General features: G+C 38.1%; 1 protein-coding gene across 1 annotated transcript in view; it reads left to right on the plus strand.

Moving 5' to 3' along the window:
- Nucleotides 1-17,203, plus strand: part of LOC105439373 (structural maintenance of chromosomes flexible hinge domain-containing protein 1-like) — a 42,311-nt gene extending 25,108 nt beyond the window's left edge. The window contains exons 19-31 of the mRNA XM_030987310.1: nucleotides 2,339-2,484; nucleotides 3,166-3,303; nucleotides 3,772-3,952; nucleotides 4,657-4,870; nucleotides 5,640-5,769; nucleotides 6,490-6,723; nucleotides 7,450-7,575; nucleotides 13,236-13,318; nucleotides 14,708-14,865; nucleotides 15,219-15,338; nucleotides 16,018-16,103; nucleotides 16,723-16,845; nucleotides 17,009-17,203. Of these exons, the coding sequence (XP_030843170.1) occupies nucleotides 2,339-2,484; nucleotides 3,166-3,303; nucleotides 3,772-3,952; nucleotides 4,657-4,870; nucleotides 5,640-5,769; nucleotides 6,490-6,723; nucleotides 7,450-7,575; nucleotides 13,236-13,318; nucleotides 14,708-14,865; nucleotides 15,219-15,338; nucleotides 16,018-16,103; nucleotides 16,723-16,845; nucleotides 17,009-17,203 (1,934 nt within the window). The remainder of the gene's footprint in view (nucleotides 1-2,338; nucleotides 2,485-3,165; nucleotides 3,304-3,771; nucleotides 3,953-4,656; nucleotides 4,871-5,639; nucleotides 5,770-6,489; nucleotides 6,724-7,449; nucleotides 7,576-13,235; nucleotides 13,319-14,707; nucleotides 14,866-15,218; nucleotides 15,339-16,017; nucleotides 16,104-16,722; nucleotides 16,846-17,008) is intronic.
- Nucleotides 17,204-27,242: the final 10,039 nt, after the last annotated feature.

Below are 27,242 nucleotides of genomic sequence, written 5' to 3' on the forward strand. Positions count from 1 at the left end.
TGGCTTGACCTACCTAGCAACATTTAATATATGCAGTTTGCATTCTGACTATTAAAATAGGCCTACTATTATTCTTATCAGGTGAATGAAATCATTTGAATTGGGGCATTTCACAAAGACTTATGCATTAAATTCGGTTATATTACAAAAATGGCCTATTGTTGAGGGTAGAATGAGGAACTGTATATTTTGGCCTTTTTTCTTTGTCCGTCATGTTCATAGTGTTACTTTCTGCATGCATGTATATCGTCGAGTGCAATCTAAAAGATTTCTAATTGTAGTCAAGTGACATGGGCAGTTGAGTACGTTGACACACATGATCAGTCGGCGTTCGTCGTGTTCTCGTCCACTCAATCTAAAAGTCCCTAATGTGTTGAGTAGCAACGCCTTCTACCATGAACCTATTACGGATGGACATTCATCGTTTAGTTAACGAATTCATTGTGATGGTCTCCGTCTATGTCGTCTCAATAACATTGCGCACAATTTTCTTCACTTTGATCTCATGAGGGTCACCACCAATGAGCCGGAACAGATTCAAGATATTGAGTTTACACATGTTAATCTACATGCGCAGAAGATAATAAATCGCTTAAATCATGGGAAATCGATGTAAAGTTCTGGTTTATAATTGGAAATTGTTGTTCCGTATACTGTATTTTATTTTGAAAAATATGTTGATATTACCAGATAGAGGTTATATTTGGATTGGTTAAGATTTAAAATCCCTTTTCCCCCAATTTCCTCATAATATTCCAAAGTTACAACGCACAGGGCTTATAAAGATCATGGCCTTCTAATTGTTTCATAAGGTCATGAGTGTGTGCGAAAGTGTGCGAATCAGTAATATTACATTTCATATCACCAAAATCCTCAGCTTTTCAATTTTGCTGCTCCCCATGTGGGATGTTTTTATTAAAGACACACTTTTACAGAGCACGCCATCCAAACAAAAAACCCAAGAGGGGGAAACTGCTCCTTTGTCAATGACCGAAAATGCTTACGCAGTCGTTGTGGTTAAAACAGCTAAATGTTCTCATTAAGATGCACATAATCAGCAGGTGGCGACTCTCATTGGATCAAAGAAAGAATCACGTCGAATGTCCATCTGTCCATCAATAGGTCCATGCCTGTACTAACTAAAGAAATATACTGAAGATTACTAATGGGCGTTAAATTACTCGGTTCTGTTTCGAGGCCCGGCCTTTTCAATAGTGGTTTCACCAGAGCGACCTTCCACAATGCAGGGAATCGCCCTGTTGATAGAGACAAATTCAACATAGAAGTATTGTCCATTATTGTTCACGATTCCATGATATTTTTCAATAATACTTGGTTAAATTTTTTGACATACCTTTTACTCGCCCTTATACAGACTTAATTTAACACCCGTCTAGCCTTCAGTAGATGATTTATTCTGAGATCAAGTTTTTCTTGGAAATGCTATTCATTTTTCATAAAACTGTAGGTGCTGTTTTCAATAGAATAGAAGATGTTACAATTTAGTTCAGTGATATTATAATCCTCAAATGTCATTTTTTGTGTGGAAAATGTTGGAAATGCATCCAAATTGACAGAGGATGAAGACAAAAGACAAGTTTATATTACAGAGCAAAGATTACAAGACCAGCTATGCACCAGCTTTTTTGTGGTTGTTGGGGGGGGGGGAAATATTGTCATGAAATATCTAGTAAATTGCTCTTCTATGATAAACAAAATCTTTATGGTAATATTTTTTTGAATTAAATTAGGATTAGTACACAAAGTAAATCAAATATTATACTATATAGGCATCAAGTGTTTGGATTAATAGCATGGATTAATAGCAATGCTTGTCCATTGTGCTTTTATAGAGGGCCCACCAAGCAAATTTAGCATCGTATTCCTGGATCCGCCGTTCAGGGTAGACCTCCCATTCAACATCCCTAAATTTGCCTATCTCAACCCAAATATAGTAAATGAGATAATAATAACAATACTAGTCACATTTGTATAGCCCCTCATACTAGGTTTCTAAGAGCTTTACATTGTTATTATTATTACCATTTTATTGGATTCACTTGCTAATCTGCACATGATAGCGCACATGTTCCACTGCACGGAGAGCATTTCTCAATGCTCTTAGCACTCTGAGTCAGCTTGGCTAAAGCCAGGATTAGAATAGTACTTTAGAGGTGACTTGAGCATGATATATGCAATTTTTTTCTTTAAAGCTAGAGCTCTTTTATCTTTGGGCTGTTGTTGTCGTTGTTGTCGATGATGTTGTTGGAGTGGTTGTTGTTCTTGTCAATATAGTTATTATTATTTTAGAGCAATACAATTCTATTATTTTCTACAGGTGAGCCACATAAGATCATTGTGCCAACATTTGAAGAAACTGATAACCTCTTCATAGAGAACGGCAAAGCGCTTCCTATATCGGTGGAGATCAGAGACAGAGCAGGGAACTTCTCAGTGCACCCAAAACTTGTAGTCCAGTGCAAGGTATGGGAAATTATTTCTTTCCATCACAGTCTAGTATGGTGAAAAGTGTTCCTAAGTTCCACTTAGAAGGAATTTTACATTTTAAATGTCTAAATCAGTACATGTTTTATGTGCCAGGAATTTTAGGTAATAGGTTATATACATGTAGGTCAGTAAGGTTCATTTGGGCTTGTGTTTGATACAGATTGGTGATTGTTCCATTCAATCAGAACTTATGTTGTCCGATTTATTTAGTTCTGAGATGCGACCTAGTTGGGTGCGACTGATATCTGGTGTGCTGAGATGGATGATTTCATACTCAAAACTTTTATACAACAGGCCACATTTTTTATATAATGTTCTTGATATCTCATAAATGACTACGTTGAGAGCCTAAAGTGTCTTTTTTGATTTGTAAATACTGCAGGACTGGATTTAATGAAGGAGGTTTACCAATATTAATTTTAAACCATGATTTAAACCTCAATAAAGTATGTGTCCTTTAATCAAATGAGCAGGCAATGTTTGCTAATTTATATTTACTTTAATTCAAAGTAAAGGATTAAACCATAGTGTAGACAGTTGTTTAAATTTAAATCTTCATCCCGAATTAGGGCCTTTGTGATATGAGAATGAAGGGCCATTGCAAAACCTGTACAAATCCAAAATCCTATGTCCAACCCTCATCTTTTATTCCATTAGTTTCATGGTGCGGATGGTTTGCCTTCATACAAAGCAGAGTGCAGTAACTCAGGAAAGGCTACTCTTACCGGTAGCCCTATCTTCATCAAGAATATCTCTAAGAAATCTCAGAAGATCACTGCCAGAATTGAACTACCGGTAAGATGGGAACTCCGTAACCAATCATTTGAATGTAACAACCTTTCTCAAAATGATTTTAACCCTATTATTCTCCAACGCATTGCCGTTTAATCATGTATTTCCTGTCTATTGTATGGATACTTTCCTTCTAACCTGTGTTATAACATAGTGATAATCAAAAGTATTGTGATGGATTAAAATGAATTGATCGATGAAGGAGAAAATTATCTTTTTAAGGAGTTCCAGTAAAAAAAAAAAAACTTTACATCACATTTGAAGGACTACGTGTAATAATAATATCCATTTTTATAGCGCCGTCTATCTAGAAATTCTATTCCAAGGCGCATTTATTATTACCTCGGCTTTAACCTAGCTGCCATTACAGCGCTCCAGCATTTCAAGGAATTAATTCCTGCCAGGTACCCATTTACATCACCTGGTCTCTGACACGTTAGAATAGTCACCTCTGATTTGATCTTCCCTTAGCACATGCCAGGAGTCAGCTCTGTAGAGAAAGCCATCACTGTCAAACCTAGCACAAGTGCCTGTAAGATCAAGGTATTCTTCTGCCAACACCAGTACCTTGATTACCCAAAGAAAAAACCTGTCGAGGTGAAACCCAAAGGAGATATTGAGTGGACGGCCGGAGAGGATACATCACAGATCAGTGAGTAGAGAACAGTCATATATTTCAAGGGATAGATTCTATTATCAATTAGAAACGCTGTTAAAACTATTGAAAAAGGGCTGATATTTAAACATTATACTCTTATCTGCAAAGATAAGATTTTCAAAGAATATTTTGTTCGTGTTAATTAATCCCTATTTATTCGATTCGGGAATTGCCAAATGAGGACAGTATACCGAGAGGGATACACAGAAACACAGATTTTCAAATTTGGACAAATTACCTCATCATAATTATGTTGTCCTATAGTTTCAAAGCTAGTTGAAGATATTACTATCAGAAATGTGAGGCTTGCTGTTGTTTGTTTTTTCTTTTAAAGGTAGTTTACCACGTCATGTGGATTCAAGGCGTTCCTATGATATGCGCAACGTGTACTCGTTTTATATTTATGATCTAATGATTTGTCTTTTGCTTCTTCTTGATAGTGACCTATGTATATCTTATTCAAGTTTGTGTATGTATGTACTATACCATCAGCTAATGAGGAGAGCCTTCTGCAGAAAATTTATTAGATTTGGTAATCCACCATCAGTTGATGGTTTTATTTTCTTTTGTTATTTTATTTCTAATTGTCCTTTTTTATGTATTCTTTGTTATTGTTATACTGCTTTATGTTCTGGGAAGGGAAATAAAATAGAAAATAGAATAACATGAAACTGTACGCTTTATTTTCTGTTTGTCAGGTTTTGCTCTGTTTGATGAGGGTAACAACCACATGAAGATTACCAAGGAGCTGGCAAACAAGTTCAAGTTCAACTGGTTACCCAGCTTCAACCCCTCCACCCTCATGGAGGGGTACTTGCCCCCTATCAAGGTCCCCAATACGGTGGGAGATTCCAAGTTCTGTCAGCTGAGAATCACCGATGGATCAGGCCTGGAGTTTTCCTTCAACATCAAGTGAGTATTGTAAAAACAGATGTACATACTGCAACGACGTGAAGATATAATGAGCAGGATTGTACTCTGTATTACAAAAGCTTTAAGTGATGACTTATTTGTGGTAATATTTGGCTACATTGACAAAATACTGTTATTTTAGCTGCTTATAGTAAATGAATGTAGGCAATCCAAAAACATCCCAGAACCCACTTTTATAACTACCCTGTAAAAAAACAATTTTGTAAACATACTAAGTGAATAAAAATACCAAACTGAATTAATAATCAGATTAAAACAAGTGTACACAAATCCGGGAACATTGCTGTTGCTGGTTTTGTTTTACACTTGGCAAGGAGGCATGATGAGTCAACGGTAGAGCAGTGCCATGATCTAGAAACCAGGAGGTCCAGGGTTCGAAACCAAGTCGATGCTCTAGTGCCCTTTTTAAAGGAGATAGTCCTCAATTACCAACTTCCTCTGAGAAGACTTAAAGCTGTCGGTCCACTTGTTACTTACATTCGAGCATGTAAGTTTCCTTCTTAGTAGTCAGGTCACACAAACAAACAAACATGAATGTTCAAATTCTCTACAACTGTTATTTTTTGCGCTAGTACCGTTTGGTAGGGCATTAATCCTCATTATCGAGTCCCTCGGAGAGGACTAAAAGCTGTTGGTCCCCTAGTTGCTTATTTACAAGCATGCATAATTATACTTTTTTTTAGCAGTAAGGTAAAACAAACAAACAAACATAAATGTTCAAAATCTTTACAAATGTTAATTTTTTCAGGCCAATCCCTGGCGAGGCAACGCAGATCAAGTGTCAAAACAAAACAAGTACAAAGGTGAAGCTTGGAGAGACCTTGGACGGTGATATAGTCGTCCATGTCACTGATGCCTATTGTAACAGTACGAAGAAGGTAAGAGAGGAGGAATAGGTCCCATGGAAAATGTTCAATTCATAAAGTTTGTACCATACTGCTTTATACATAAGTCGTAGAGCCACTTGAGACATCGATGCTATCAGGCGCGTACGCAGGATTTTTTCAAGGGGGGGGGGGGGGGGGGGGGATTTAAATTTTTTTAATCGGGCCGACAATTTCGCAACGACTCAGCCAGCCGCTGAATAAGGGGGGGTGGAGGTAAGTGGACATTTTTTTTTTTTTTTTTTTTTTTTTTTTTTGGGGGGGGGGGGGGGGTTTCGAAATTTGAAAATTTGACATTTTGCTCCGTTGGGGGGGGGGGGGTAAGGTCAACCTTTTTAGGTCAGCCATTGGTATAATTTTTTTTAATTTTTTTTATTAAAAACAAAATTACCAAAGGCGGGGGGTTTCCTCCAAAATACACACATAAAAATTACCAAAGAGGGGGAGGGGGTTCAACCCCCACCCCCCACCCTGCGTTCGCGCCTGGATGCTATGTCAGGCTCCAAAGTCAAAGGTACCTATTTTCAAAGAAATTATGTAGCCCCATCACTCACTATACTCATAAAAATGTTGTGTCCCATAATTTATTTTGACTGCTTTTTTTGTTCCAAAAATTATTTTTAAAATTGAGATAATGCCTCCGATGGCAATCGACAGTTCTAAATTGACATGCAGCAAAGTCATATCGCTAAGATTCTCTTGTTCCCTTTACAGCTCCCTCATGATTCCCTGAGCAACCTCATTGTGAAGGCAGAGGATCTAGACACTAAAGTCCTGCAGAAAGTCCTTCTACCTAACGTGGGCTTCGGCCTCCGGAACATCAAGTTTGACGCGGTAGGGGTCAGGGTGGTTGTGGTGAAATACAACGACTTCACGGATCACATCACGTTAGAGGTACTTCCTGGTCGACCGGCAAAGCTGCTTGTTATGGGCTGGATGCAAAATGAGGTATGGTGGCTACGGGGTTAAATAACACATGCTCCGGTGGTTGTACGGCACTTAATGATCCAGCCATGCTTTGTGTCAGTTTTGTTCACTAACCGAATTCAAAATGTCAACCCTAGACCGAATGCCTGTTGTACCTAATCCTACTCTGCGCCCTAAACCTAACCTAAAATCCGATGACAACCTCAAACTGAACCCTATATCTTTGACGAAATGAAACCAGGTGCAATTGTCATTGCATCATATGTCAGAGAACCACTTCGATGAAAACTTTGGCCATATCCTACACTTACTGAATTTTTAACTTCATCCCTGGACTAAATACTATACCTAACCCTAGCCCTAACCCTAAACCTGACGCTAAACCCAATTGCAACCCTTACCCTATATCTTTGATGAAATATAGCCTAGAACAATTGTTGTGGGAGCATTTATCAGAGCAACAGGTAGATGAAAGTTTTAGTTGCTGTGGAGGATATTGGGATGTGAGGTAGGAGCATTGGTTTGTATGGGGAGTTAAAGGTGCTCAGAAATATGTTTTGGACTCAAAAGGTAGAGATATGTGTGCTTGGTGCTTTCAGTGGGTGCAGGAAGATGAAGGATTGTGTTGGTGGAGTACATGATGTTTATGTAGTTAATGGTAATAATTTTTGTCATGGTGATCTTGTAGTCTGAAGACAATGCTGAGAAAGACAACGATGGTGACAATCATGCTCCTCTTCTTTTTAGACACTGATAGCATATGACGGCGTCCAGATCAGCAATCCATTGGGCTTTCAAGTTTGTGATGAATCTGGTAATGATATCTTCGATGTTGACAAAACTATCTCACTGCAATATGACAAGACACTAAAGGTAAGTGTTGCATTTTACCATTTGTTAACATTTTCTCATTTTCTTAGATGAATGCATCAGTGGTTCCCTAATCTCCTTGGCCGTAGGATCCACGTCAGACATTGTAGATACATGTATAACCATTGTAATAATAAAATGTAATGATGATGGCCTCTTATATACTTCAGATATCCATCATTATATGATGCTCCTTGTGCTCTCATATTATTACATCAGTCATATCTGAGCGACTAATTCAAGTTACTAATTCAAGTTTATTAGTTTCCAATTATCGAAAATAACATAATTGAACACAATATACAAGGTAATAATTATAACTAAACATACAGTATATGAAACATAATGTACAGGGTAATAGTTATGACAAAGGATACAATCATAAGTATGACAAATACATTGAAGAAAAAAAGCTAAATAAAGTGGGGGATCTACTAAAAAGCAAAGCTTGTGTTATGTAGGTCCCAAGTAATGGTTGTGTATATAAATTAGGTTATCTAGATAAAACATAAGGGCCCGTATTCTGAAGTCGTGTCTAACTTAGCCACGTCTAAAGTTAAACAACTGTTTAGTTAGACAGGACTAAAACACGAGGTCGTGTCTAAGTCCTGTCTAACTTAATTTGGTATTCGGAAGTCTTTTCTAAGTCTCGTCTAACTAAACAACTGTTTAAGTCCTGTCTAAGTGGTGTTTAACTAAACAACTGCGCAGGTCGTGCTTAACTTTTATTCACGATTTCTGCGCATGCCCAGTAGGCGTTAATTCTGACGATAGACCCAATGCGCATGCTGGTACCATGGTGATGTGATCGTGACGTAATGACTAGACTGCATGTACTATACTGTGTGTACGTGCAGCACACACGTACTGTACACTGCACTGCACTGAGATCTCAATTGGCAAACACACTACTTATCAATGTCTCAGTGCTCGGAAGAACCAGAAAAGAAACGTCTCCAACAGAATGGTTCGTTTATTATAGATTATGGAATTTCCAAGTTGTCACCAGTAGATAAGAATAGTTAATATTATCGAGGAAAAAAATTAGGCTACACGAGAAAAAATCCTGCAAAACGTATTTGAAATTTTAGAGAGTGCACGTACCATCGTTCTCCCCCGCAAGTTCGGGGTCAGCAAGTAGAGTGTACCGTCGACGTTGAAAAGCAGCAGAATCGCGCCCGTAAACAAGACTTAAACAACCCCTCGCAGTTGTCTAAAGCGTTGGTCACATCCCACCGTGCGTGTTTTTAGTCCGTACGGTTTTTGGGGAGGCCACGGCCGCCACGTTTTTCTGAAAACGTAGAGAGGGAGTGGCAAAGGCAGGGAGGGAGTACCGGCAACGCGCGTCACACGCACTGTGTAAGTACGTGGCCCGCACGCCACGCCTGGCCGTGAACGGTTGCGTGCATCGTACGTTGCGCACGTGGTAAGTGCGTTGTACGTGCTTACAACGTGCTTACAACGTACGGTCTCCGTGCGGTTGCCACGTTATCGTACGGAGGCCGTACTTACAAGTGCTGCTCACGTACGGTGTCCTTGCTCACTCGCATGTTGTAAGTGCGTGCACGTGCGATGAACTCGGTGTTTATATAGGACGACATTCCGATGTTCTCCAGAAGTCCCAGCTGTTGCTGCCTCAAGATGCCGCCCATTCCACCGAAGAGACTATATACTGCATACATCAGTGCGAACAACGTGCGTTGTAAGTGCTTACTCGGTACGGTCCACGTGAGTTCTGCGTGCTCATTTGATAGCTGAACTGGGGAAGTGGCGAGTAAGCACGGACCACTCACTTACCACGTGCGCCTTTAAAAGACGCACGGAGTCAGTGCGTTGTGCGCTCGTTGGCAGTACCGGGCACGCACGTCACACGCACTGGGGTGAATCGGTAGCTCGAACGCAGCCCGAACGCAGCGAAAGTTCCTCGTGCACTAAAAGTGCTACGGTGTGTCTGCGTGCTCAACACGTACGGATACCCAAATTTTGCCCACGTTTTTGCACGTAGACAGCACGCACTTGCAAGTACGGCGGGATGTGACCACCGCATTAAGTTAAACAGGACTTAGACAGGACTTCGTGTTTAACTTTATTCAAACACGACTTCAGGGGCGGTATTCTGAACATTGTTGTAAGTTTTGTGCTATCTTTTGTTGTATCTTCCAGAGATAACACAGCGCTAATATTGTTGTAAGTTGGTATTCTGAACATTGTTTTATCCCTGTGTTATCTCTTGAAGGACCGCCTCTATCTTATCTTTGACCATTGATGACACGCCCATTTTTATGGACCCTACCAATCAAAATCTATTTTATATAAGCATGATAAATAGGTCAACCAATAGGAATACTTTATGCCATATCTGAAGATGACAATGACAATGACAATGACAATGACAATTTATTCTCATGTCACCCACAATGGGGTATTGGAGAAGTTTACAATCAGTTTGAATTTGTCAATTTAACACTGTGAAATATACAATACAAATAGAATTAATGTTAATCCATACAAAATAACACTATCGACAATAGTGAGAAAAATTATGATGATAATGATAATAACAATATTGATAATGATAATAATAATAATAATCAAAAACAAAACGGTAATATTAATTAAAACGATAATTAATGACGAAATTAATGGAAGCAATTGAAAAAGAGATTTACTGGCACCAGTAAATTGATATCTGAATTAATGAATTACTGAAAATGTTCTTGATATCAATTTAATAAATTGATATAAGATAAAAAGTTAATATTGAACTCATACCATGTTTTTTGCACAAACATTAATTAATGAAAACGAAGCATTATTTTTCGACAGAATTTTACTAAGTTTAAACGTGTTTGTACATTATTGGAGTTAAAAAGCTGATCCATTTTCAGTGTATTTGGTCTGTCAATAAAATATTTATCGATGAACAATTTTCTGTCTGAACGAAAGGTAGGGCATACAAACAAGTAATGAAATTCATCCCCAAGCGATTGCAAATTGCACAGCGTACATAGCCTCATTTCCTTTGGAGTATTTGAATATCTACCAGCTACAATCGGCAGGTAATGATTGCCACAGCGAAAACGACTTAATATTGTCCGATCTGTTTTAATGAGATCGATTAAGTATCTTTCTAAACATAAAGAATGTTTGAAGATTCGATAGTTAACACAATGCGAATTATCGTACATACAAGCAGACCATGAGCATGAGAATCTCTCAATCGACATTCCACAGTTTGTTTGACCCACTCACAGCTAGTATTTTCACAAATTTCCCATAAACTAGACATCCCCATATTGTCCAGAGTCAGCTTGATTTTTTTTTAACCAAGGTGCCTGATATATATTCTTCTCAAAGAGTAATTTTAAAATAATATACACCTTACCAGAAAATTTATCCTGTCCACTATGTACAATCCTACACCAGAAGTTTATCATTCTGCTTTCGATATATTTCTCAAGTTTAAGCCTCCCCAATTCACCAAGTACCATACAATTTGCAGTTGTTTTGTTGACAGAAAGGGCTTGCTTACAAAATTTCATGTGGAAAATTTCAAGATCATGTAGCACTTCAAATCCCCATATCTCACTTCCATAGAGCAGAATAGGCAACACAAGTTGATCAAATAATTACAAGAGGATATCAATAGGTAAGTGCAGTTGGTAAGTTTTAGATAATAGACTATCCATTGCTCGTCTAGCTTGATTAAGTTGCTTAATTTGTGCTTTACGAAATTTGTTGTTGTAGTTAAAAGTAGTTCCAAGATATACGTATTCATCAACAACTTCTACAATATCATGATCAAATTTAAATATAGGAATTTTTCGAACTTTACCACGAGAAATTACAACAACTTTGGTTTTAGCTGTGTTAACCCGTTGGCTACTGAATTATCTCATTCCCATAGGCTTTAGTACAGTAGTCACCAGGTTCCAGTAGGCAATGGGTTAACTTGAAGAAACCATTTTTTACAGAAATCAGATACTGCATCAAGAGCAAGCTGAAGATCACTTTCAGTTTTTGCAAGAACTGTTGTATCGTCTGCATACAGTAATGTAAAAAGCCTGAGATACACATCTATACCATTTTGATACGCAGCTGCATCAATCTTGTCAGAAAGAATATGTATCCCTCCAAACTTTTCGCAAATGAATTGTTTGAAGTCAGCGCATACTAATCTTGGGCGTAATTAGTTATTTGAGCACTTATTACGCGCGTCATCATTATGCGCTGTTGAATGTGGATCATGAAGACAAATCACGCTTTCACTATAATGGTTAAGATGAGAGCATTAAAATCGTCATATCCTAGCATGTTATATCTTAGAAAGTTCTCATCTGTGATGTTTCCGGTCAACACACAATCTTTTTCTAACTCGTCTATTGGCACGAAGTTGGTTTTGGGCAAAAAATATTGCCGCCATTATATCACCACGAAAGATGCAACAACCCCCTACCTGTTGTAAATATTGTTGTAAATACCATGCAAGATAAGATAAGATAAAAGATACAACAACTTTCAGAATAACAATTATCTCGACATATTATCTCCCGTGCGCATATGCAAATCAGGATTAAATGCCACTTTATTAATAATACGCACAATTACAAGCGCACCAAAGTATGAGCGCAGGCGCGGCCAATATAATGAGAGAAAAGATACAACAAAAGATAACACAAAAGTTACAACAATGTTCAGAATACCAACTGTATCTTATCTTCAAAGATACAACAATATTAGAGATAACACAGGGTTCAGAATACCGCCCCAGAATACGAAAAAAGTTAGACACGACTTCGTGTCTAAAGTTAGACGGGACTTAGACAGGACTTAGAAACCTGTTTAGTTAAACAAGAGTTAGACACGACTTCAGAATACGGGCCAAGGTATTTACAAAAGCATGTGATTTTACGCGGTTTATTTTTAAGTGATACATTTTACTAAACATAGCGTTAACAATTATGAAATGAGGGAAAAGTGCTTTAGCATAACCAAATGTATATAAATTAAATGAAATGATTAGTACTTATTTAAGCACTACTTAAGAGGAAAGAAAGAGTAATTGCAAGGTTACCAATTAAGAAAAGAGAAATGGTGCGTAAGAAATGATGATGAACAAGAATGGAAAATAAGAAAAATAATGGAAAATAAGAAAAACGCAAAAAGAAGTCAAATAAAGTAATACAAAATATATAAAACAAGGGATAGAAAGATAAAGTGGGGACGCTGTGAACAAGTGGGATAGACAAGAAAAAGGGAGAGGGCTAGAGGGGGTAGAGAAATCAATTATGTAGCGCTCTAGAATACCTGGTACCCAATTACACCTGATTGGAGAGTGGCAAGTAGTAATTAATGTCTGCCAAAGGATGTAAGTGCCGGGCAGTGAATCGAATCCTTAACCCTTGGATTGGCAGTCCAGTGAATGAATCGCTACACCACAACATTTCAGTACAACTCTCAAAATACAAAACTGAACGGTGCTGGGCTGCTTCTTATTTATGAAACATTTTGTCAGTTCTTTATTAATAGGATGGGTTAAAACATTTGATTCAACTGCCTAATTTTAGTTATATGAAATAAATAGATTTGTGTTTTGTTATTTTTCCTTTTCATGAGTGTATCAAGTCACGTCACCATGCGTTATTTTTGTTTGCTGTATGCAGGTATCGTCAACTGTACCTCTGACAGCAAGGCCAGACAGTGATGGTCGAGTTACCTTTGGGAAGCTTACCTTATCCGGTCCCTGGTGTGTAGATTCATGTTATCTATCAAGTAGAGTGGTGGATTTCAGGCTTAAATATATACTGTCATGATTTGATGATTAACTCTGATGGATGTCGTGCTACATTAAAAAAAAAATGTTTGCGGACCACTCACTTTAAAAAAGATATTTTTTACCGTAATTGCTGTTTGAGATCGTTTGTATGATCTAACTGTTAAAGAAAAAACTAGCAATTATACCACCACTTATTGGCTTGAGCATCCTTCTCATTTACACCAACCTTACTGCTTTCTTTCTTCTCCATTTTTTCCTTTATATAATTCCCTATTATGGCATCTACTTCCAGATCCCAAATTCTTTTCACAGGTTTTTCCATCTCCCCTTTTCAACACATGACCCATCTATCTCAATCCACTTCTCATACCACTTCCATGCATGACAGTTTCTTCCAGACACAACCTTTCCGTAAGCTCAGATATTAGACAAATATATACTTCTATTGATATGACATGCATGATGGCATGACTAAATGGATATGCACAGCCCCAAATGAAAACGGGCACCTAAATTACAAAGGATACAGTTTAATCATAATAATATAGGTAGTAAATATTTGGCGTATGTCCATTACCTTTAAGTAAAGCCGTGATCTACTAATATACTAATGATAATCTGCAACTTACGGTATCAAACACATAGGGATGATATGATCGCATGCTGGTGCCTAAAACAGTAGATACATGCCAATTTATGACATCCCAAATCCCAATACAGTATGCATTTTTTGTTTGTGATGTCATATAATTATGCATGTATAGTATTCAGGGGCGTACGCAGGATTTTTTCAAGGGGGGGGGGGTTAAAATCTGGCCCAAAATATTTTGCTCCCGAAAATTTGAAAATCGCGCCGGCCGAAAAGTCGCTCAGTGGGGGGGGGGGGGGGGGGGGGGGGGGGGGGGGGGGGGGGGGTAAGCGGACACTTTTTTTTTTGTTCTCGGAATTTGAAAATTTGACTTTTTTTTTCGTTGGGGGGGGGGGGGGTAAGGTCACTTTACGTTAGCCGTGGGCATAATTTTTTAAAATTTAATTAAAAACAAAAAACAAAGGGGGGGGGGTTTAGTTTTTTTAGGGGGGTTTACACACATAAAAATACCAAAGGGGGGGTGAACCCCAAACCCCCCCCCCTGCGTACGCCCCTCATAGTATTTATGAATAGTAAATGTAGAACTAATCATGGTTCGTGACAACTGATGTTACCTTATGGTTATGTGCTCAATTGCAAGAAGCCCTTGTGAATTGTATTTCATCACATGATGCACAATGAACCGATTACGCAAATTCTTTGTACGACGGATACAAGATGAATTTAGAAACAAACATCTCATCTGTCTCTGTTGTCTTGTAACCTAACAGTGGAAAGTACATGCTACATGCAAAGATGTCCATGGAAAGGTCATCCCTATCGAGTTCTGGTCTCGCTGTCCAACTCAAGCCAGATCCCAAGAAGGCACAAAAACTTCAGTTGGACTACAGAGAGGGGGATGTCTACATTGCTAGGGATCTTTTTCCAGGTTAGTATAGGGGTAAGCAGGATGACAACGATGATATCGATGATGTTGATGATGATGGTGTTTATGATGATGATGACGATGATGATTAAGATGATGGTGGTGGTAATATGATGTTAATGACGGTGGCGATTACGATGATGGTGAATTTGTAATTGTACTCCTCTTGGGATGAAAATACCACCCTTCCCCAAAAAAGTAATGTTTTGATTTTAAGAATGTGAATTCGTGCTCATGCAGGATACAAAGCAAGGTATTTTTTACTGATTTTCTTCTAATATGTGATTTTTTTCTTCTTCTTCTTTCAATTCTTGGATGTTAAATCCGTGACACTCAATTTCTATTCCTGTACCCAGATGCCAAGAAGCAGCAACAGATGTCTCGGCTGTCGAAGGAGAGAGACACACTCACTGCTTCTATCAGGAGGTACAAAAAAATGTTTGAAGGGAAACGACAGCTTCTACAGATTTGCAAAGGTAATGGCTAACAGGGGCATGTCTAGGAATTTGTTATGATACGGGGGAGGGAGTTAAATGTGATTCTGCGGAGAGAGAATAGAGGAAATGACAAGCACAATGATTAAAGAAAAAGCCTCATCCAGAGCATTTTCTTACAAGAGCCCATTTCTCTCCTTACACATATGACAACTACCCCCTCCCTATAACTATGTCCTCTGATCAACACCACAGGAAAGAGCTGTCCCCTTTGTACTTGTATTCACCCGATATTAAAAAGTTAAAAAAATGTGTAATTATGCTATTTATAATGGGACCAACGTTTGCAAAATTTGAATGGAACTTTCAATTAACAATTTCTTAGTTTTGTATGCGTGCACCAAATGTGGGACCGGATTTTTTTTAATTACATGTTAGTCATATTTTATCTTATAATACGAAGTTAAGGATAGTTGAAGAAATGTGTACCCAATTTGAAGTATACGTTATTGTTTTGTATGTACCCATAACACAGTAGTTTTATGCATGGACAAAGAGTGGGTCCACAGGTGTCTTACTTCATTACTCCACAGAGTAAGAACTTTAGATTATTTTGAAGAAGTACGGTTTACCCTTTAAAAAAAATCTATCCATAGGGAAAACAATATTTAGTTCCATGTTTTGTGTTCCATTCACTTTGTGTGTGTTTTTTTTTATACAGAATCTGCTGAAGATGCTGCTAAGAATGAGCTCGAGCTACGAGAAGAGTTGAGAATATATGGAGTCCGGGATGCACAGATAGCAACGGTGAGAACACAATGTACCTCAAGCTCAAAGGCAGGAATTATCATTAGAGAATTCACAAAATTGTCTTTTCCCGGCTGTGGTTTCGTAAGACTGAATTAGTGCAGTTGGCTACAGTCTGTTCCTGCAGGGAAGGCTGCTATTTATAAAAAAAAATCTTGAGGTGTAGTGATGAAATAGGATATCCAGAGTCTTTTTGATCAACAAAATATGTACAAACTTTTAAACATGTGTTGGAAATCAGCTTCCCTGGAGAGCACAACTCATATTTGCACTTAGGAGACTGCATGTTCTGCTCACGTCGTATAACGAATAGCTTAATTTATGTGCTTGCTAGTCAGCTGCGTTGTTTGTGTTAAACATTTTCTAAAAAATATTTTGCGAAAATTCTGAAATATAGTAAATCTTAAGATTGGTAGGCAGAAGAATTGAAATAACAATTCAAGTGGTATAATGCAAAGAAAGTTGGAAGGGGATTGAAAGGTTAGATAAATGTAGATGGCCACTTCAATAAAGCAAATCTACTTCATACAAGAGAAAACGTTATCAAATGAGTAGTTAATGTCAGATTTAGAGAAATAAGCAACCTATGTAAACAATTTCCTTCTGTTTCATGTTGTAGAGAAAAGGATCGGAAGAATTAATGATATCTACTCAAAAATCAATTGAACAGTTGAGGAACAAACCTAGAAGGAAATGCGGGATGCCGCGATATGAGACACGGGATGGTGAAATACTTGGAAAGGTAAGTAGTTATGTTTGTCTTGTACCTTTTTCATTTATATAATATAATTGTATTATGAATGTTTAGTAACTAATTGTGTAGTTAAATGTAAAAGTGGTAACTTGCGTTTATATTTATTTATATTATTTATTTAACCGTTCTCTAAATCCACCCTACTCCATAGGTAGCACACCTGGTTGAGGTAGAAGAAGAGAACGATGCCTTTGTGTTATCATGGCATATGGCCTCAGATATGAACTGCGTCCTTACCACCACAGTCACTAAAGCTAAGGAGGTCTTTGCTAACACTAGAGGGCTCCAACAGGTTCTACCCATCGAGTCGATCTACACAAATGGCCTGACTGAGTGGGACAAGTGAGTGTGCAAACCAACTTCAATTCTCATCTTAGTTTCTCCAATATTGCTGGAATGAAGAATTTTTCCTAAAATTTGTCAGTAATGCCCCCTGAAAAATCAGTAAAGGTTAAACTTTCATATAGAAATTTTGATTTGTATTTGTGAAGATTTTAAAATCATTTCATTTATGTCCACTCTTCATAATAAAACATATAAAAATTTACATACAATATCTGATTAACACAACAAAACAAAACAAGAAAAGAGCATAACAATATTTAAAGAAATTTAGAGCACCTAAAATTAATACTTGAGACTTTGGTGGAGCCAACTGAGGCCATTCACCTATTAAGGGCTGGTCTCCAGGAATAATTAAATATATATAAATGTAGGTAAGTACAAAACATAATTAAGTGCACAACAAAAAGGAAACAGGCGGTCTGTGTGAAGGAAAAGTATACACAAAGAATAGTTGAGCATAAATACTTCAGGTGGTGTAGTAACTTTAAAAAAATCAACATATTTTAGCATTTCAAAAGCATTGTTTATATTTGCGTTTGAAAGAGGCAAGCGATCGGCTGTTTTTTTTATATCATCAGGTAATGAATTCCATAGTTGAGGTCCCAAGTGTCGGACTGTCTGTCTGTACGACTCGTACTTTAACAACTGCACACATGGTCTATTGCAAAATCTGGTATTATATTTCAGAGTTTAACATGAACATATTATTAAAAACCTGAGGCAACAAGTTGTTGAAATATTTGTACATGAATAATGCAGTTTGCAATTAACAAATGTCAAAAATATTTAATACTTTAAGTTTCTTAAAAAGAGGATCACTTGGTGTTTTGGGATGAGAGTTTGTTATTACACGCAGAGCTCTTTTTTGTAATACATATAGCCTATCTATTAAAATATTTGAACATTTTCCCCATACTGTATTACAATAAGATATGGCGAGATCAATGTGTTATATAAATTGGTTAAAAATCCCCGAGAAATGAAAGGCCTAATTCTATACAATACTCCAATGGCACGTGCTATTTCCCCCATGATTTCATCAATATGACAAGACCAAGTCAGGCTATTGTCTACAACAATACCAAGATATTGTATGCAGTATACTCTATCAATCTTGTAATTATTGATGATTAAGATATTACATTTTTTTCTTAAACACTATACATTGAGGTTTTTTTTAATTGATCATAAGCTTGTTCGCTGCAAACTATTGGTAAATTTTTGGAATTTCCTTACAAAGAATGGCATTTAATTCATTTATACTTTTCCCTTTTAAAAACAAGGTCACAAATATTGTAGGGCAAATGAGTTGAGTAACATATTGCATATCATTAATGTAAAGCAGAAATAGAAGGGGCCCTAAGGGAACCTTGGGGTACACCTACATACATCTTGAGTAAAGACGACTTGACAGCACCCAAGTAACCAAACTGACTTCTGTTATTCAAATAGCTTTTTATCCACTCTAGACATAGACTCTATATTCCATAATATTCTAATTTGTTAATAATATGCCATGATTGATACTATCAAATGCTTTAGAAAGGTCAAGGAAGATACTAAAGGTCATATGTATACTTTCAAAGGCATTATTTATATTATCAAACTAGATGGAACTTCGACTGCGCGCAGTCGAAAATGATGCCTCCGTCAAAGAGCAATTTTTCAAACCAAAACAGAAGATTTTTTTTAAATTCAAGTTCAATTGTAATCCATTAACAGGTTCTCAGAATATCGTGATTACAAGCAATTTCTCATATACATATATGACCCTTTGATCTTTGACCTCATGGCCCTAAAATCTACTCAGTTCATTGGCTCTGCAAGATGTATTGAGTTAAATAGTAATCCATCTGTCAGTTCTAATGAGAATGCGTTCACAAGCTATTTTTGCATACATAATGAGCCCATGACCTTTGACCTTTGAACTCATGACCCAAGAATCTACTCAGTTCATTGGCTCTGCAAGATACATACATGATCTAAGTTTGGTAGGAATCCATCAATCTGTTCTAATGATAATGCGATCACAAGCTATTTTTGCATACATAATGAGCCCTGTGACCCTTGACCTTTGACCTACTGACCCCAAAATCTAATCAGTTCATCGGCTTTGCAAGATACATACATGACCAAAGTTTGGCAGGAATCCATCAATCAGTTCTTCAGATAACGCGATCACAAGCTGTTTTTGCATAAATAATGAGCCCTGTGACCCTTGACCTTTGACCTCGTGACCCCAAAATCTAATCAGTTCATCGGCTCTGCAAGATACATACATGACCAAAGTTTGGCAGCAATCCATCAATCGGTTCTTCAGATAACGCGATCACAAGCTGTTTTTGCATACATAAGGACCCCTGTGACCCTTGACCTTTGACCTCGTGACCCCAAAATCTAATCAGTTCATCGGCTCTGCAAGATACATACATGACCAAAGTTTGGCAGGGATCCATCAATCGGTTCTTCAGATAACGCGATCACGAGAACGGGACGTACGGACGGACGGACGGACGTACGGACGGACGGACGGACAACCCGAAAACATAATGCCTCCGGCTACTTCGTAACGGAGGCATAAAAATTCTAGTAATGCCAGGGCAATAGAATGTCCTGAACGAAACCCAAATGCCTGTTATATAGAATATTATATTTATTCATGAATGACATCAATTTAGTGTGAACTAATTGTTTTGAAGGTTTTGGCAAAAATTGACAAAAGAGAAATAGGTCGATAGTTGAACTTAGATTCTTTTCTCCACCCTTATAAATAGGCAAAACTTTGGCTATTTTTTAACTTGTCGGGAAGTGACCACTTTGTAGAGATACATTATTAATATAAGTTAAAGGCATAACGATTATAATACATTTCTTGAGAACTTTGGAGTCAATATCATCATATCCTGGACTCTTGCCATCTTTTAGTCCTAGTACTATATGTACAACATCGACCGTCCGTATGTCAGTAAGAAATAATAAAGTAAGATAGTCACCATGTAAGTATTTATCTGCATTTATATTATTTGAAGGTATATTTGTATTAATATTTATGCCAACATTAACAAAGTATTCATTCAAAAGTTGCGCTATTTGCTTCTGATCATGTATAATGTAACAATCAATAAATACATGCAGTTTGACCCCTCTAAGATCTCGGCCGTTTCACAGCCGATCGCCGCAGAAATATGCATGCATGTCAAGTAAAGTGAATAAAATACTATGGTAATTTCAATTTTTAGAAAATTCACTTATTTGCATATTTATGGTAATTTATGCAAATAAGGCCATACAATTCACATTTTTACCCATAAATCATATATTATTGATATTCAAGCATTCTTATTCACTACATATATTCGTTAGACCGTTTGGAATAATAATACGACAATTTTTTTTTGGAAAAGCCAGGTTATTCCTTAGGCGAGGCGTCAAAAATATCGATACCAGCAGGCTGCCGCCTCACGTATTGGCGCATCGAGGCTGCAATTACGGCCGAAGCCTGGCTGGGGCAATTACTTTTCACTTATTAGCCCAGCCGGCTTGCGCCAGGCTGGGATCTGAGGCTCGGTTTCCATTCGAAAGGCGGCAGCCGGCGCATGCTTTTGTTCGGAGACCTTTATGATGACATCATGAGTTAATTGAGGGTCCTACCGCCAGCGGTAGCCGGCTGAGCTAATTTAAAAAATGCAGCCAGGACGCACAAGTGCAGTTAGCTGCCGCTGGCTGGTATATTTATTTTTGACGCCTCGCCTTATGTTATTTCTTGTTTTGATACGTATTGAGGACTGTTTTTGAACTAGGATCATAGTATAGACATTATTTACACAACTATCCCGATCACAACCCGTTTACGATATTCTAGGACGGTTCCAGAACGTAGTGAGAACCAGTTTGGTGTGATGGGGGCTTATACTACCGCCAATTGATGCTCGACCACGTCACGTTATAACGTTCCTAGTAGGATCGAAGAACGTCAATTCCGTTCATAGAACGGCAATAAGTCCGTTCGTAGTACCCATATAGCTCCGTTTAGTCCTATTTGACAACGCCCCCTATCGTCAGAGTCAGCAGCCTAACATGTTAGCCTATGGACGTTTACAACAAAAAAATCGTTAAAAATTCATTTTTTGTTTAAGCGAAAAGCCCATCCACCCCGACGTACGCTATCACTAGCTCTTTCATTGGAACCCTCATGCCTCATTTAATTTTGAAAGTTCACCCACCGTAATTTCATCAAAATAGGTCGCAAGCTCGCCATTGCCTATATAATACATGTACAACAAGTCGAACTTTGGACTCAATTTACCACGCGTCCATTTCATCCAACCCCCCACCATAATTTTTCCATTTAGTAAAGTCAAGCATTTTGCCGAGATAAAAACATGAATATTCATGAACGGTCAGACAATACAGCCTTTTAGTACGTAACGTATAGTGAATGGGAATTGGCGATGATCCGTCCAGGAGGTAGAGGTCAGTGGTTTGCGCTGGCAATGTTCCAGCAAGCGAACATGAGACAACCGGAGCAATATGCCCATTTCGTTTTAAGTACGTGGTCACTCCGTCTGATTTGAGGACAGGGACAAATTTCAACAATGAGGCACAAGTTCTAGAGCACCTCCCGTCCGAGCCAGTCCGAGCCCGTCCATGAAGTTCTTAAACAGATCGTAAATAGTTCTTACTATATTCGTTCGCACAAAGTTGAATCCCTTTGGCAACATTTTCCAGAAAGTAGTGAGAACTAGTTTGGTGTGATGGGGGCTTATCACACCAAACTAGCTCTCATAAAAATGCAGCGCGTTCTTGTCATTCCTCATTGCCGTTCAACTTCAACACTTCAAGTTTTGCAGATCAAGACATTCAAGTGAAGCCCCCATCACACCAAACTAGTTCTCACTATGTTCTGGAAAATGTTGTTAAACGGACTCAAACTGTGTGCGAACGGAGTGAACGTATTAGCAACTATTGACGATCTTTTTTTAGAACTTCATAGACGGACCGGACAGGCTTGGACGGGAAGGGTGCTCTAGAACTTTGAGCCTGTTAAAAAAATATCCCGTCCTGCAACTAAACGGAGTGATAACGTACGAGATGAACGTACTACGAACGGAATTACCGTACTATGAACGGAAGTGCCGTACTTCGAACCTACTGGGAACATGTTACAACGTAATGTGGTCGAGTATCATTAGCAAAAACGCGCTGGGTTTGTATAGCCCTCGAACCAGGAAGGGATTGCGCACGCACGATAGGAGCGCGTTCGAACGCACTAATAAGAATGAGATGAGGACGAGTTGAACGGTCTCTAAACGGGGTGGTTGGATTATGAACTAGTGAAAATAAGTTGCGAACTAGTAAGAATGGTTTGGACTGCTTGAAAATGTGAAATTTACCCGATCTGAACTTGATATGAACTGACTGTGGACGGGGTACAGAGGGGATGGTACGTATTTTGGACTGTTAATGAACGAACTAGGATCGTATTACATTAATAGAGTCCGAGCTTATTCATTACACAGGTCGTAAACAGTTGCTATTACGTTCAAATCGCACACATGTTGAGCCCGTTTGGCAAAATTTTCGAGAACGTAGTGAGAACTACTTTGGTGTGATGGGGGCTTTAGTGAATACGCATAGGATCGTTGTTGCGGGCAGTTACCATTCATATACATATATATATATATATATTTCATAACTTGGTTCACTTTTATCAGGTGGGCTGTATAACGTACAGACCACCTTATAATTTCGTTAGGATTGCCTTTATTTATTTATTTATTTATTATCAGGTGGGCTGTATCTAATACAGACCACCTTATATTTTTGTTAAAATCGCCTTTATTTATTATTTCTTTATTTTTCTTATTTCGACCCACTTTTTGTGTGCAAGATAATTAGAAAATGGCTCAATCAAATGTCTTTAAATTTGGCACACGTTTGTATAGGCATATGAGCAAGGCACAGCAAAGTTTTCAACCTTGACCTTGATTGATGACGTCATCTAGGCGCCATTTTGTGAAATTTTCTGAAAATGTACTCATGCTCATATTTTCATAACGGTAATTCATTTCTCATTCATATTTATCAGGATCAAGGTCAATATGTGTCCGGTCAATTTCAAGTCAAAAAACGCGCGCGTGAGCGTACGTCCGCGCGTCATTGCGCGCGTAAAATTTTGAAATGCTCAAAATCGTTTCAAAATCATTTTGCATACGTTTTAGGCCATTCTAAGCATTTTATAAAAAAATCGCGCATGCGTGCGCGTTTTCGCGCGTTTAACTATTGCACAACATAGAATTGCCATTTTTTTTCTTTCATAATATTCCACATATTTTTACAAACAAATTGATAGCATGTTTATCTCTTTATGACTATTAATGACGGAATGATCGACCGTTAAACATAAATTTCTGTGCGCGCGAGCTCTTGTAATACATAGCAAATATGGGCAAAAACATGCCTATGCAAAATCCATTTTAGCTCTTTAGGATGCAAGGTGACCCCAATTTTTTTTCATATTTTGATTGAGTATGAATCGGAGATATGATTTCATGTCTCATTTGACCCTCAATTAACTCATGACTCATGGCCTCCGAACTCAAAATTTCAATTTGCATATTATGACGTCCGCATATTTTTGGAAAATTGATTGTATCTTTGTAAAAATTGATCGATTGTCTCAAAATGTTGATATGTTCTAGCTGAGACAATTCTCTACAAATCCAATTATCACGATTTTTCATTTTGACAAAGGCATCATGGCGTATTTTTGCGATTAAAGGAGGCATGTCAATTTTTCACATTTTGCGTGTATTCTCTATGGGACATGACTTTTTCTCAAAACTTGATTCTACATTCCCGTCTTTCGCGAGCAATATCTACGTCGTTTTAGCTTCATTTACGCTGAACTTCGAGTATGTTGTAGCTGAGACAAAAAGCTATCTCAAATGTACCCTTCATTTTGTCTCAATTTTTTGTTGGATCAGCCCACCTATACTTGTTCCAAACAAGTATTACAAATCTAGTTTATTATCAGGTGGGCTGTATAACGTACAGACCACCTTATAATTTCGTTAGAATTGCCTTTATTTATTTATTTATATCTTTTTCTTATTTCTAACCACTTTTTTGTAAGCACGATTACTTGAAAATGGCTCAATCAAATGCCTTCAAATTTAGCACACATATGTACAGGCATATGTACAAAGCACAATAACGTTTTCAACATTGACCTTGACTGATGACGTCATTTAGGAGCCATTTTGTAAAATTTTCGGAAAATCAACTCATGATCATATCTTCATAACCAAAAGCTATTTCTCATTCAATATCCGTCCGGTCAATTTCAAGTCAAATAACGCGCGCGTGCGCGTACGTCCGCGCGTCAATGCGCGCGCAAAATTTTCAAATGCTCAAAATCGTTTTAAAATCATTTTGCATACGTTTAAGGCCATTCTAAGCATTTTATAAAAAATCGCGCACACGCGCATGCGTGCGCGTTTTTGCGCGTAAAATTATTGCACAACATAGAATCGCCATTTTTTTTCTTTCATAATATTCCACATATTTTTACAAAAAAATTGATACCATGTTTATCTCTTTATGACTATTAATGACGGAATGATCGACCGTTAAAGATAAATTTCCGTGCGCGCGAGCTCTTGTAATATAAAGCATATAAATTATGGGAAAAAACATGCCTATGCAAAATCCATTGTAGCTCTTTAGGGTGCAAGGTGACCCCAATTTGTTTCATATTTTGATGGAGTATGAATCGGAGATATAATTTCATGTCTCATTTGACCTTCAATTAACTCATGACGTCATCATAATGGCCTCCGAACTCAAAATTTCAATTTGCATATTATGACGTCAGCATATTTTTTCGAAAATTGATTGTATCTTTGTAAAAATTGATCGATATTCTTCAAAATGTTGATATGTTCTAGCTGAGACAATTTCTACAAATGCAAAAACGAAAAAGCTATTTCAAATGTACCCTTTATTTTGTCTCAATTTTTTGTTGGATCAGCCCACCTATACTTGTTCTAAACAAGTATTACAAATCTAGTTTTTTTTTTTTTTTTTTTTTTTTTTTTTTTGTGGGGACAGGCTTCTACCACATATGGGAGTACCAATGAAGCATCGTCAAACCCCATCAGGCAACCCCGTGTATGCAAGGCACCTTTTAAGGTTCACGGGTCATGAAGAGAATTGTAAGATAGGTGAGTACAGATCACAAGAGATGGTCTATGTTAGTAAAAGAAATCTCTCTCCCCCCCCCCCCCCCCCAAAAAAAAAAAAAAAAAAAAAAAAAAAAAACAGTTTCAATAGCAGGGACATTGCAAATTTGCAAAAATGTTAACATTAAGAGTGCATACAACAGAGTATACTAATTTGATTCATGCATTTGCCCCCCCCCCCCCCCTCTACCAACCTAGTCCTAGATATGGGTGGATGCTAATTGTACTGAGTGTAGTGTTTTTGAATGACGTTTAATACCTGTAGCTCAACTGTCTCAGATTTTTAGTGCTGTTGTTTGTAGTTGGGAAATTTGACAAATGTTAGTAATTGCATGCAGAGCCATTGTCACCCAATCATGTGTCATGGAAATCAAATTCTCTCGAGCTTTAATATGGGGTTGGGTCTGAGTAAATGGGTCTACATATTGTACCATGACAATAATTTAATCATAGTTTTACAACCTAATTTATATGAAATTCCGTATTTTGTTTGTACAGCCTTCAGTCTCTTGCTACAAGATACCATACTTTTAGATACTGTGGCTGACGCAACAGCATACAGGCAGTCTGTAAGTTCTTAATGGTGGTCTTTTTTTAAAAAAAATCTTATATTTTTGATCGTGTTTAAGGTAGTGTTTATAGGCAAAGGAATCTCATCGCTTTGCCTTAAAAAAACACATTAAATTCCTCTGTTATTTCTGAAGATATCACTGTGAAATTGTCCCATGTCAACTTATTCCAGTGCTGAAAAAGGTACTCACTTTGCCTTGAAATACTTAAGAATATTATATGGTAATTACATTTTCTGTAAGTACTTGCTCCATAGAACATGCAAGCTATACAAAAAAATTGTACCCGTATACATGTTCATTTGAATTGAAGAAAAAAAAGGTAATGGATCTCAAAGGGGAAACCTAGTTTCATACCATAATAGTCCTCTGTCTTCTCCCTTCTTCAGATTGTAAAGCACACCTCCTGCCCCACGCTCCTCACCCGCGACGGCTACCGTATCCGTGGCATCGGAAACTTTGGAGGACGTGAGAACCAATGTCCGGCGGACCTTCTGGGACGCGTCTTTGGTGAACCTCCTCCCAAACAGTTAGAATCACTGGAAAAGCAGATAGGTGAGTCCTCATAGAGAGAGAGAGGGGGAACCGTATATGTCTGGATTACATTTGCCCCGGGCGCCGTACGATGAAGTAGTCTACGATTTTTCGTGCGATTTTGGGGGCGTCGTGGGAGGCTACGGGCTACGATGTTTATGTTTACATTATCTACGAGCATCGTGCCATTTCTTGTATTGGCGCCCGTGGCAGGCATAGGCGAATCCGTACAGAGGCTGCTTGGAGATTGTACGGAAATCGTGAAATTCCAGTGCAGAGGTTGCCCCCATTTGCCCCATCCATGTTCACCAAAAATCGTGCGTTTGCTGCACAATACGAGCGAAGCTTCCGTCCGATGCCCGTGCGGGGATTGTGCAATGCCACCTTCGACATGTCTACGGGCTACTGGCTTACGATTTTTCAAACTTGTTTAACTTCCCGCGAAACAAAATCGTAGAGGGCGCCGAGCCCATGAATCCGTAAAAATATCTCACGGCTGCCTCCTGCCTCCGCACGGAGACCGCACGGAAAGGGGGATACGGGCTTGATACGGGCTCCGCAGACTAATCGCAGGCCAAATGTAATTCAGGTGTAAATTGTCTTTGTGGCAAGATCATCATTCTGTCTAGCGGCCTATAGGTCACAAATACACCAGGCCCCGTACGATTTTCCCTATCCGGCGGCTTTCCGTGTA

Source organism: Strongylocentrotus purpuratus, unplaced genomic scaffold, assembly GCF_000002235.5.
Source record: "Strongylocentrotus purpuratus isolate Spur 01 unplaced genomic scaffold, Spur_5.0 spur5_contig_839, whole genome shotgun sequence".
Lineage (NCBI taxonomy): Eukaryota > Metazoa > Echinodermata > Echinoidea > Camarodonta > Strongylocentrotidae > Strongylocentrotus > Strongylocentrotus purpuratus.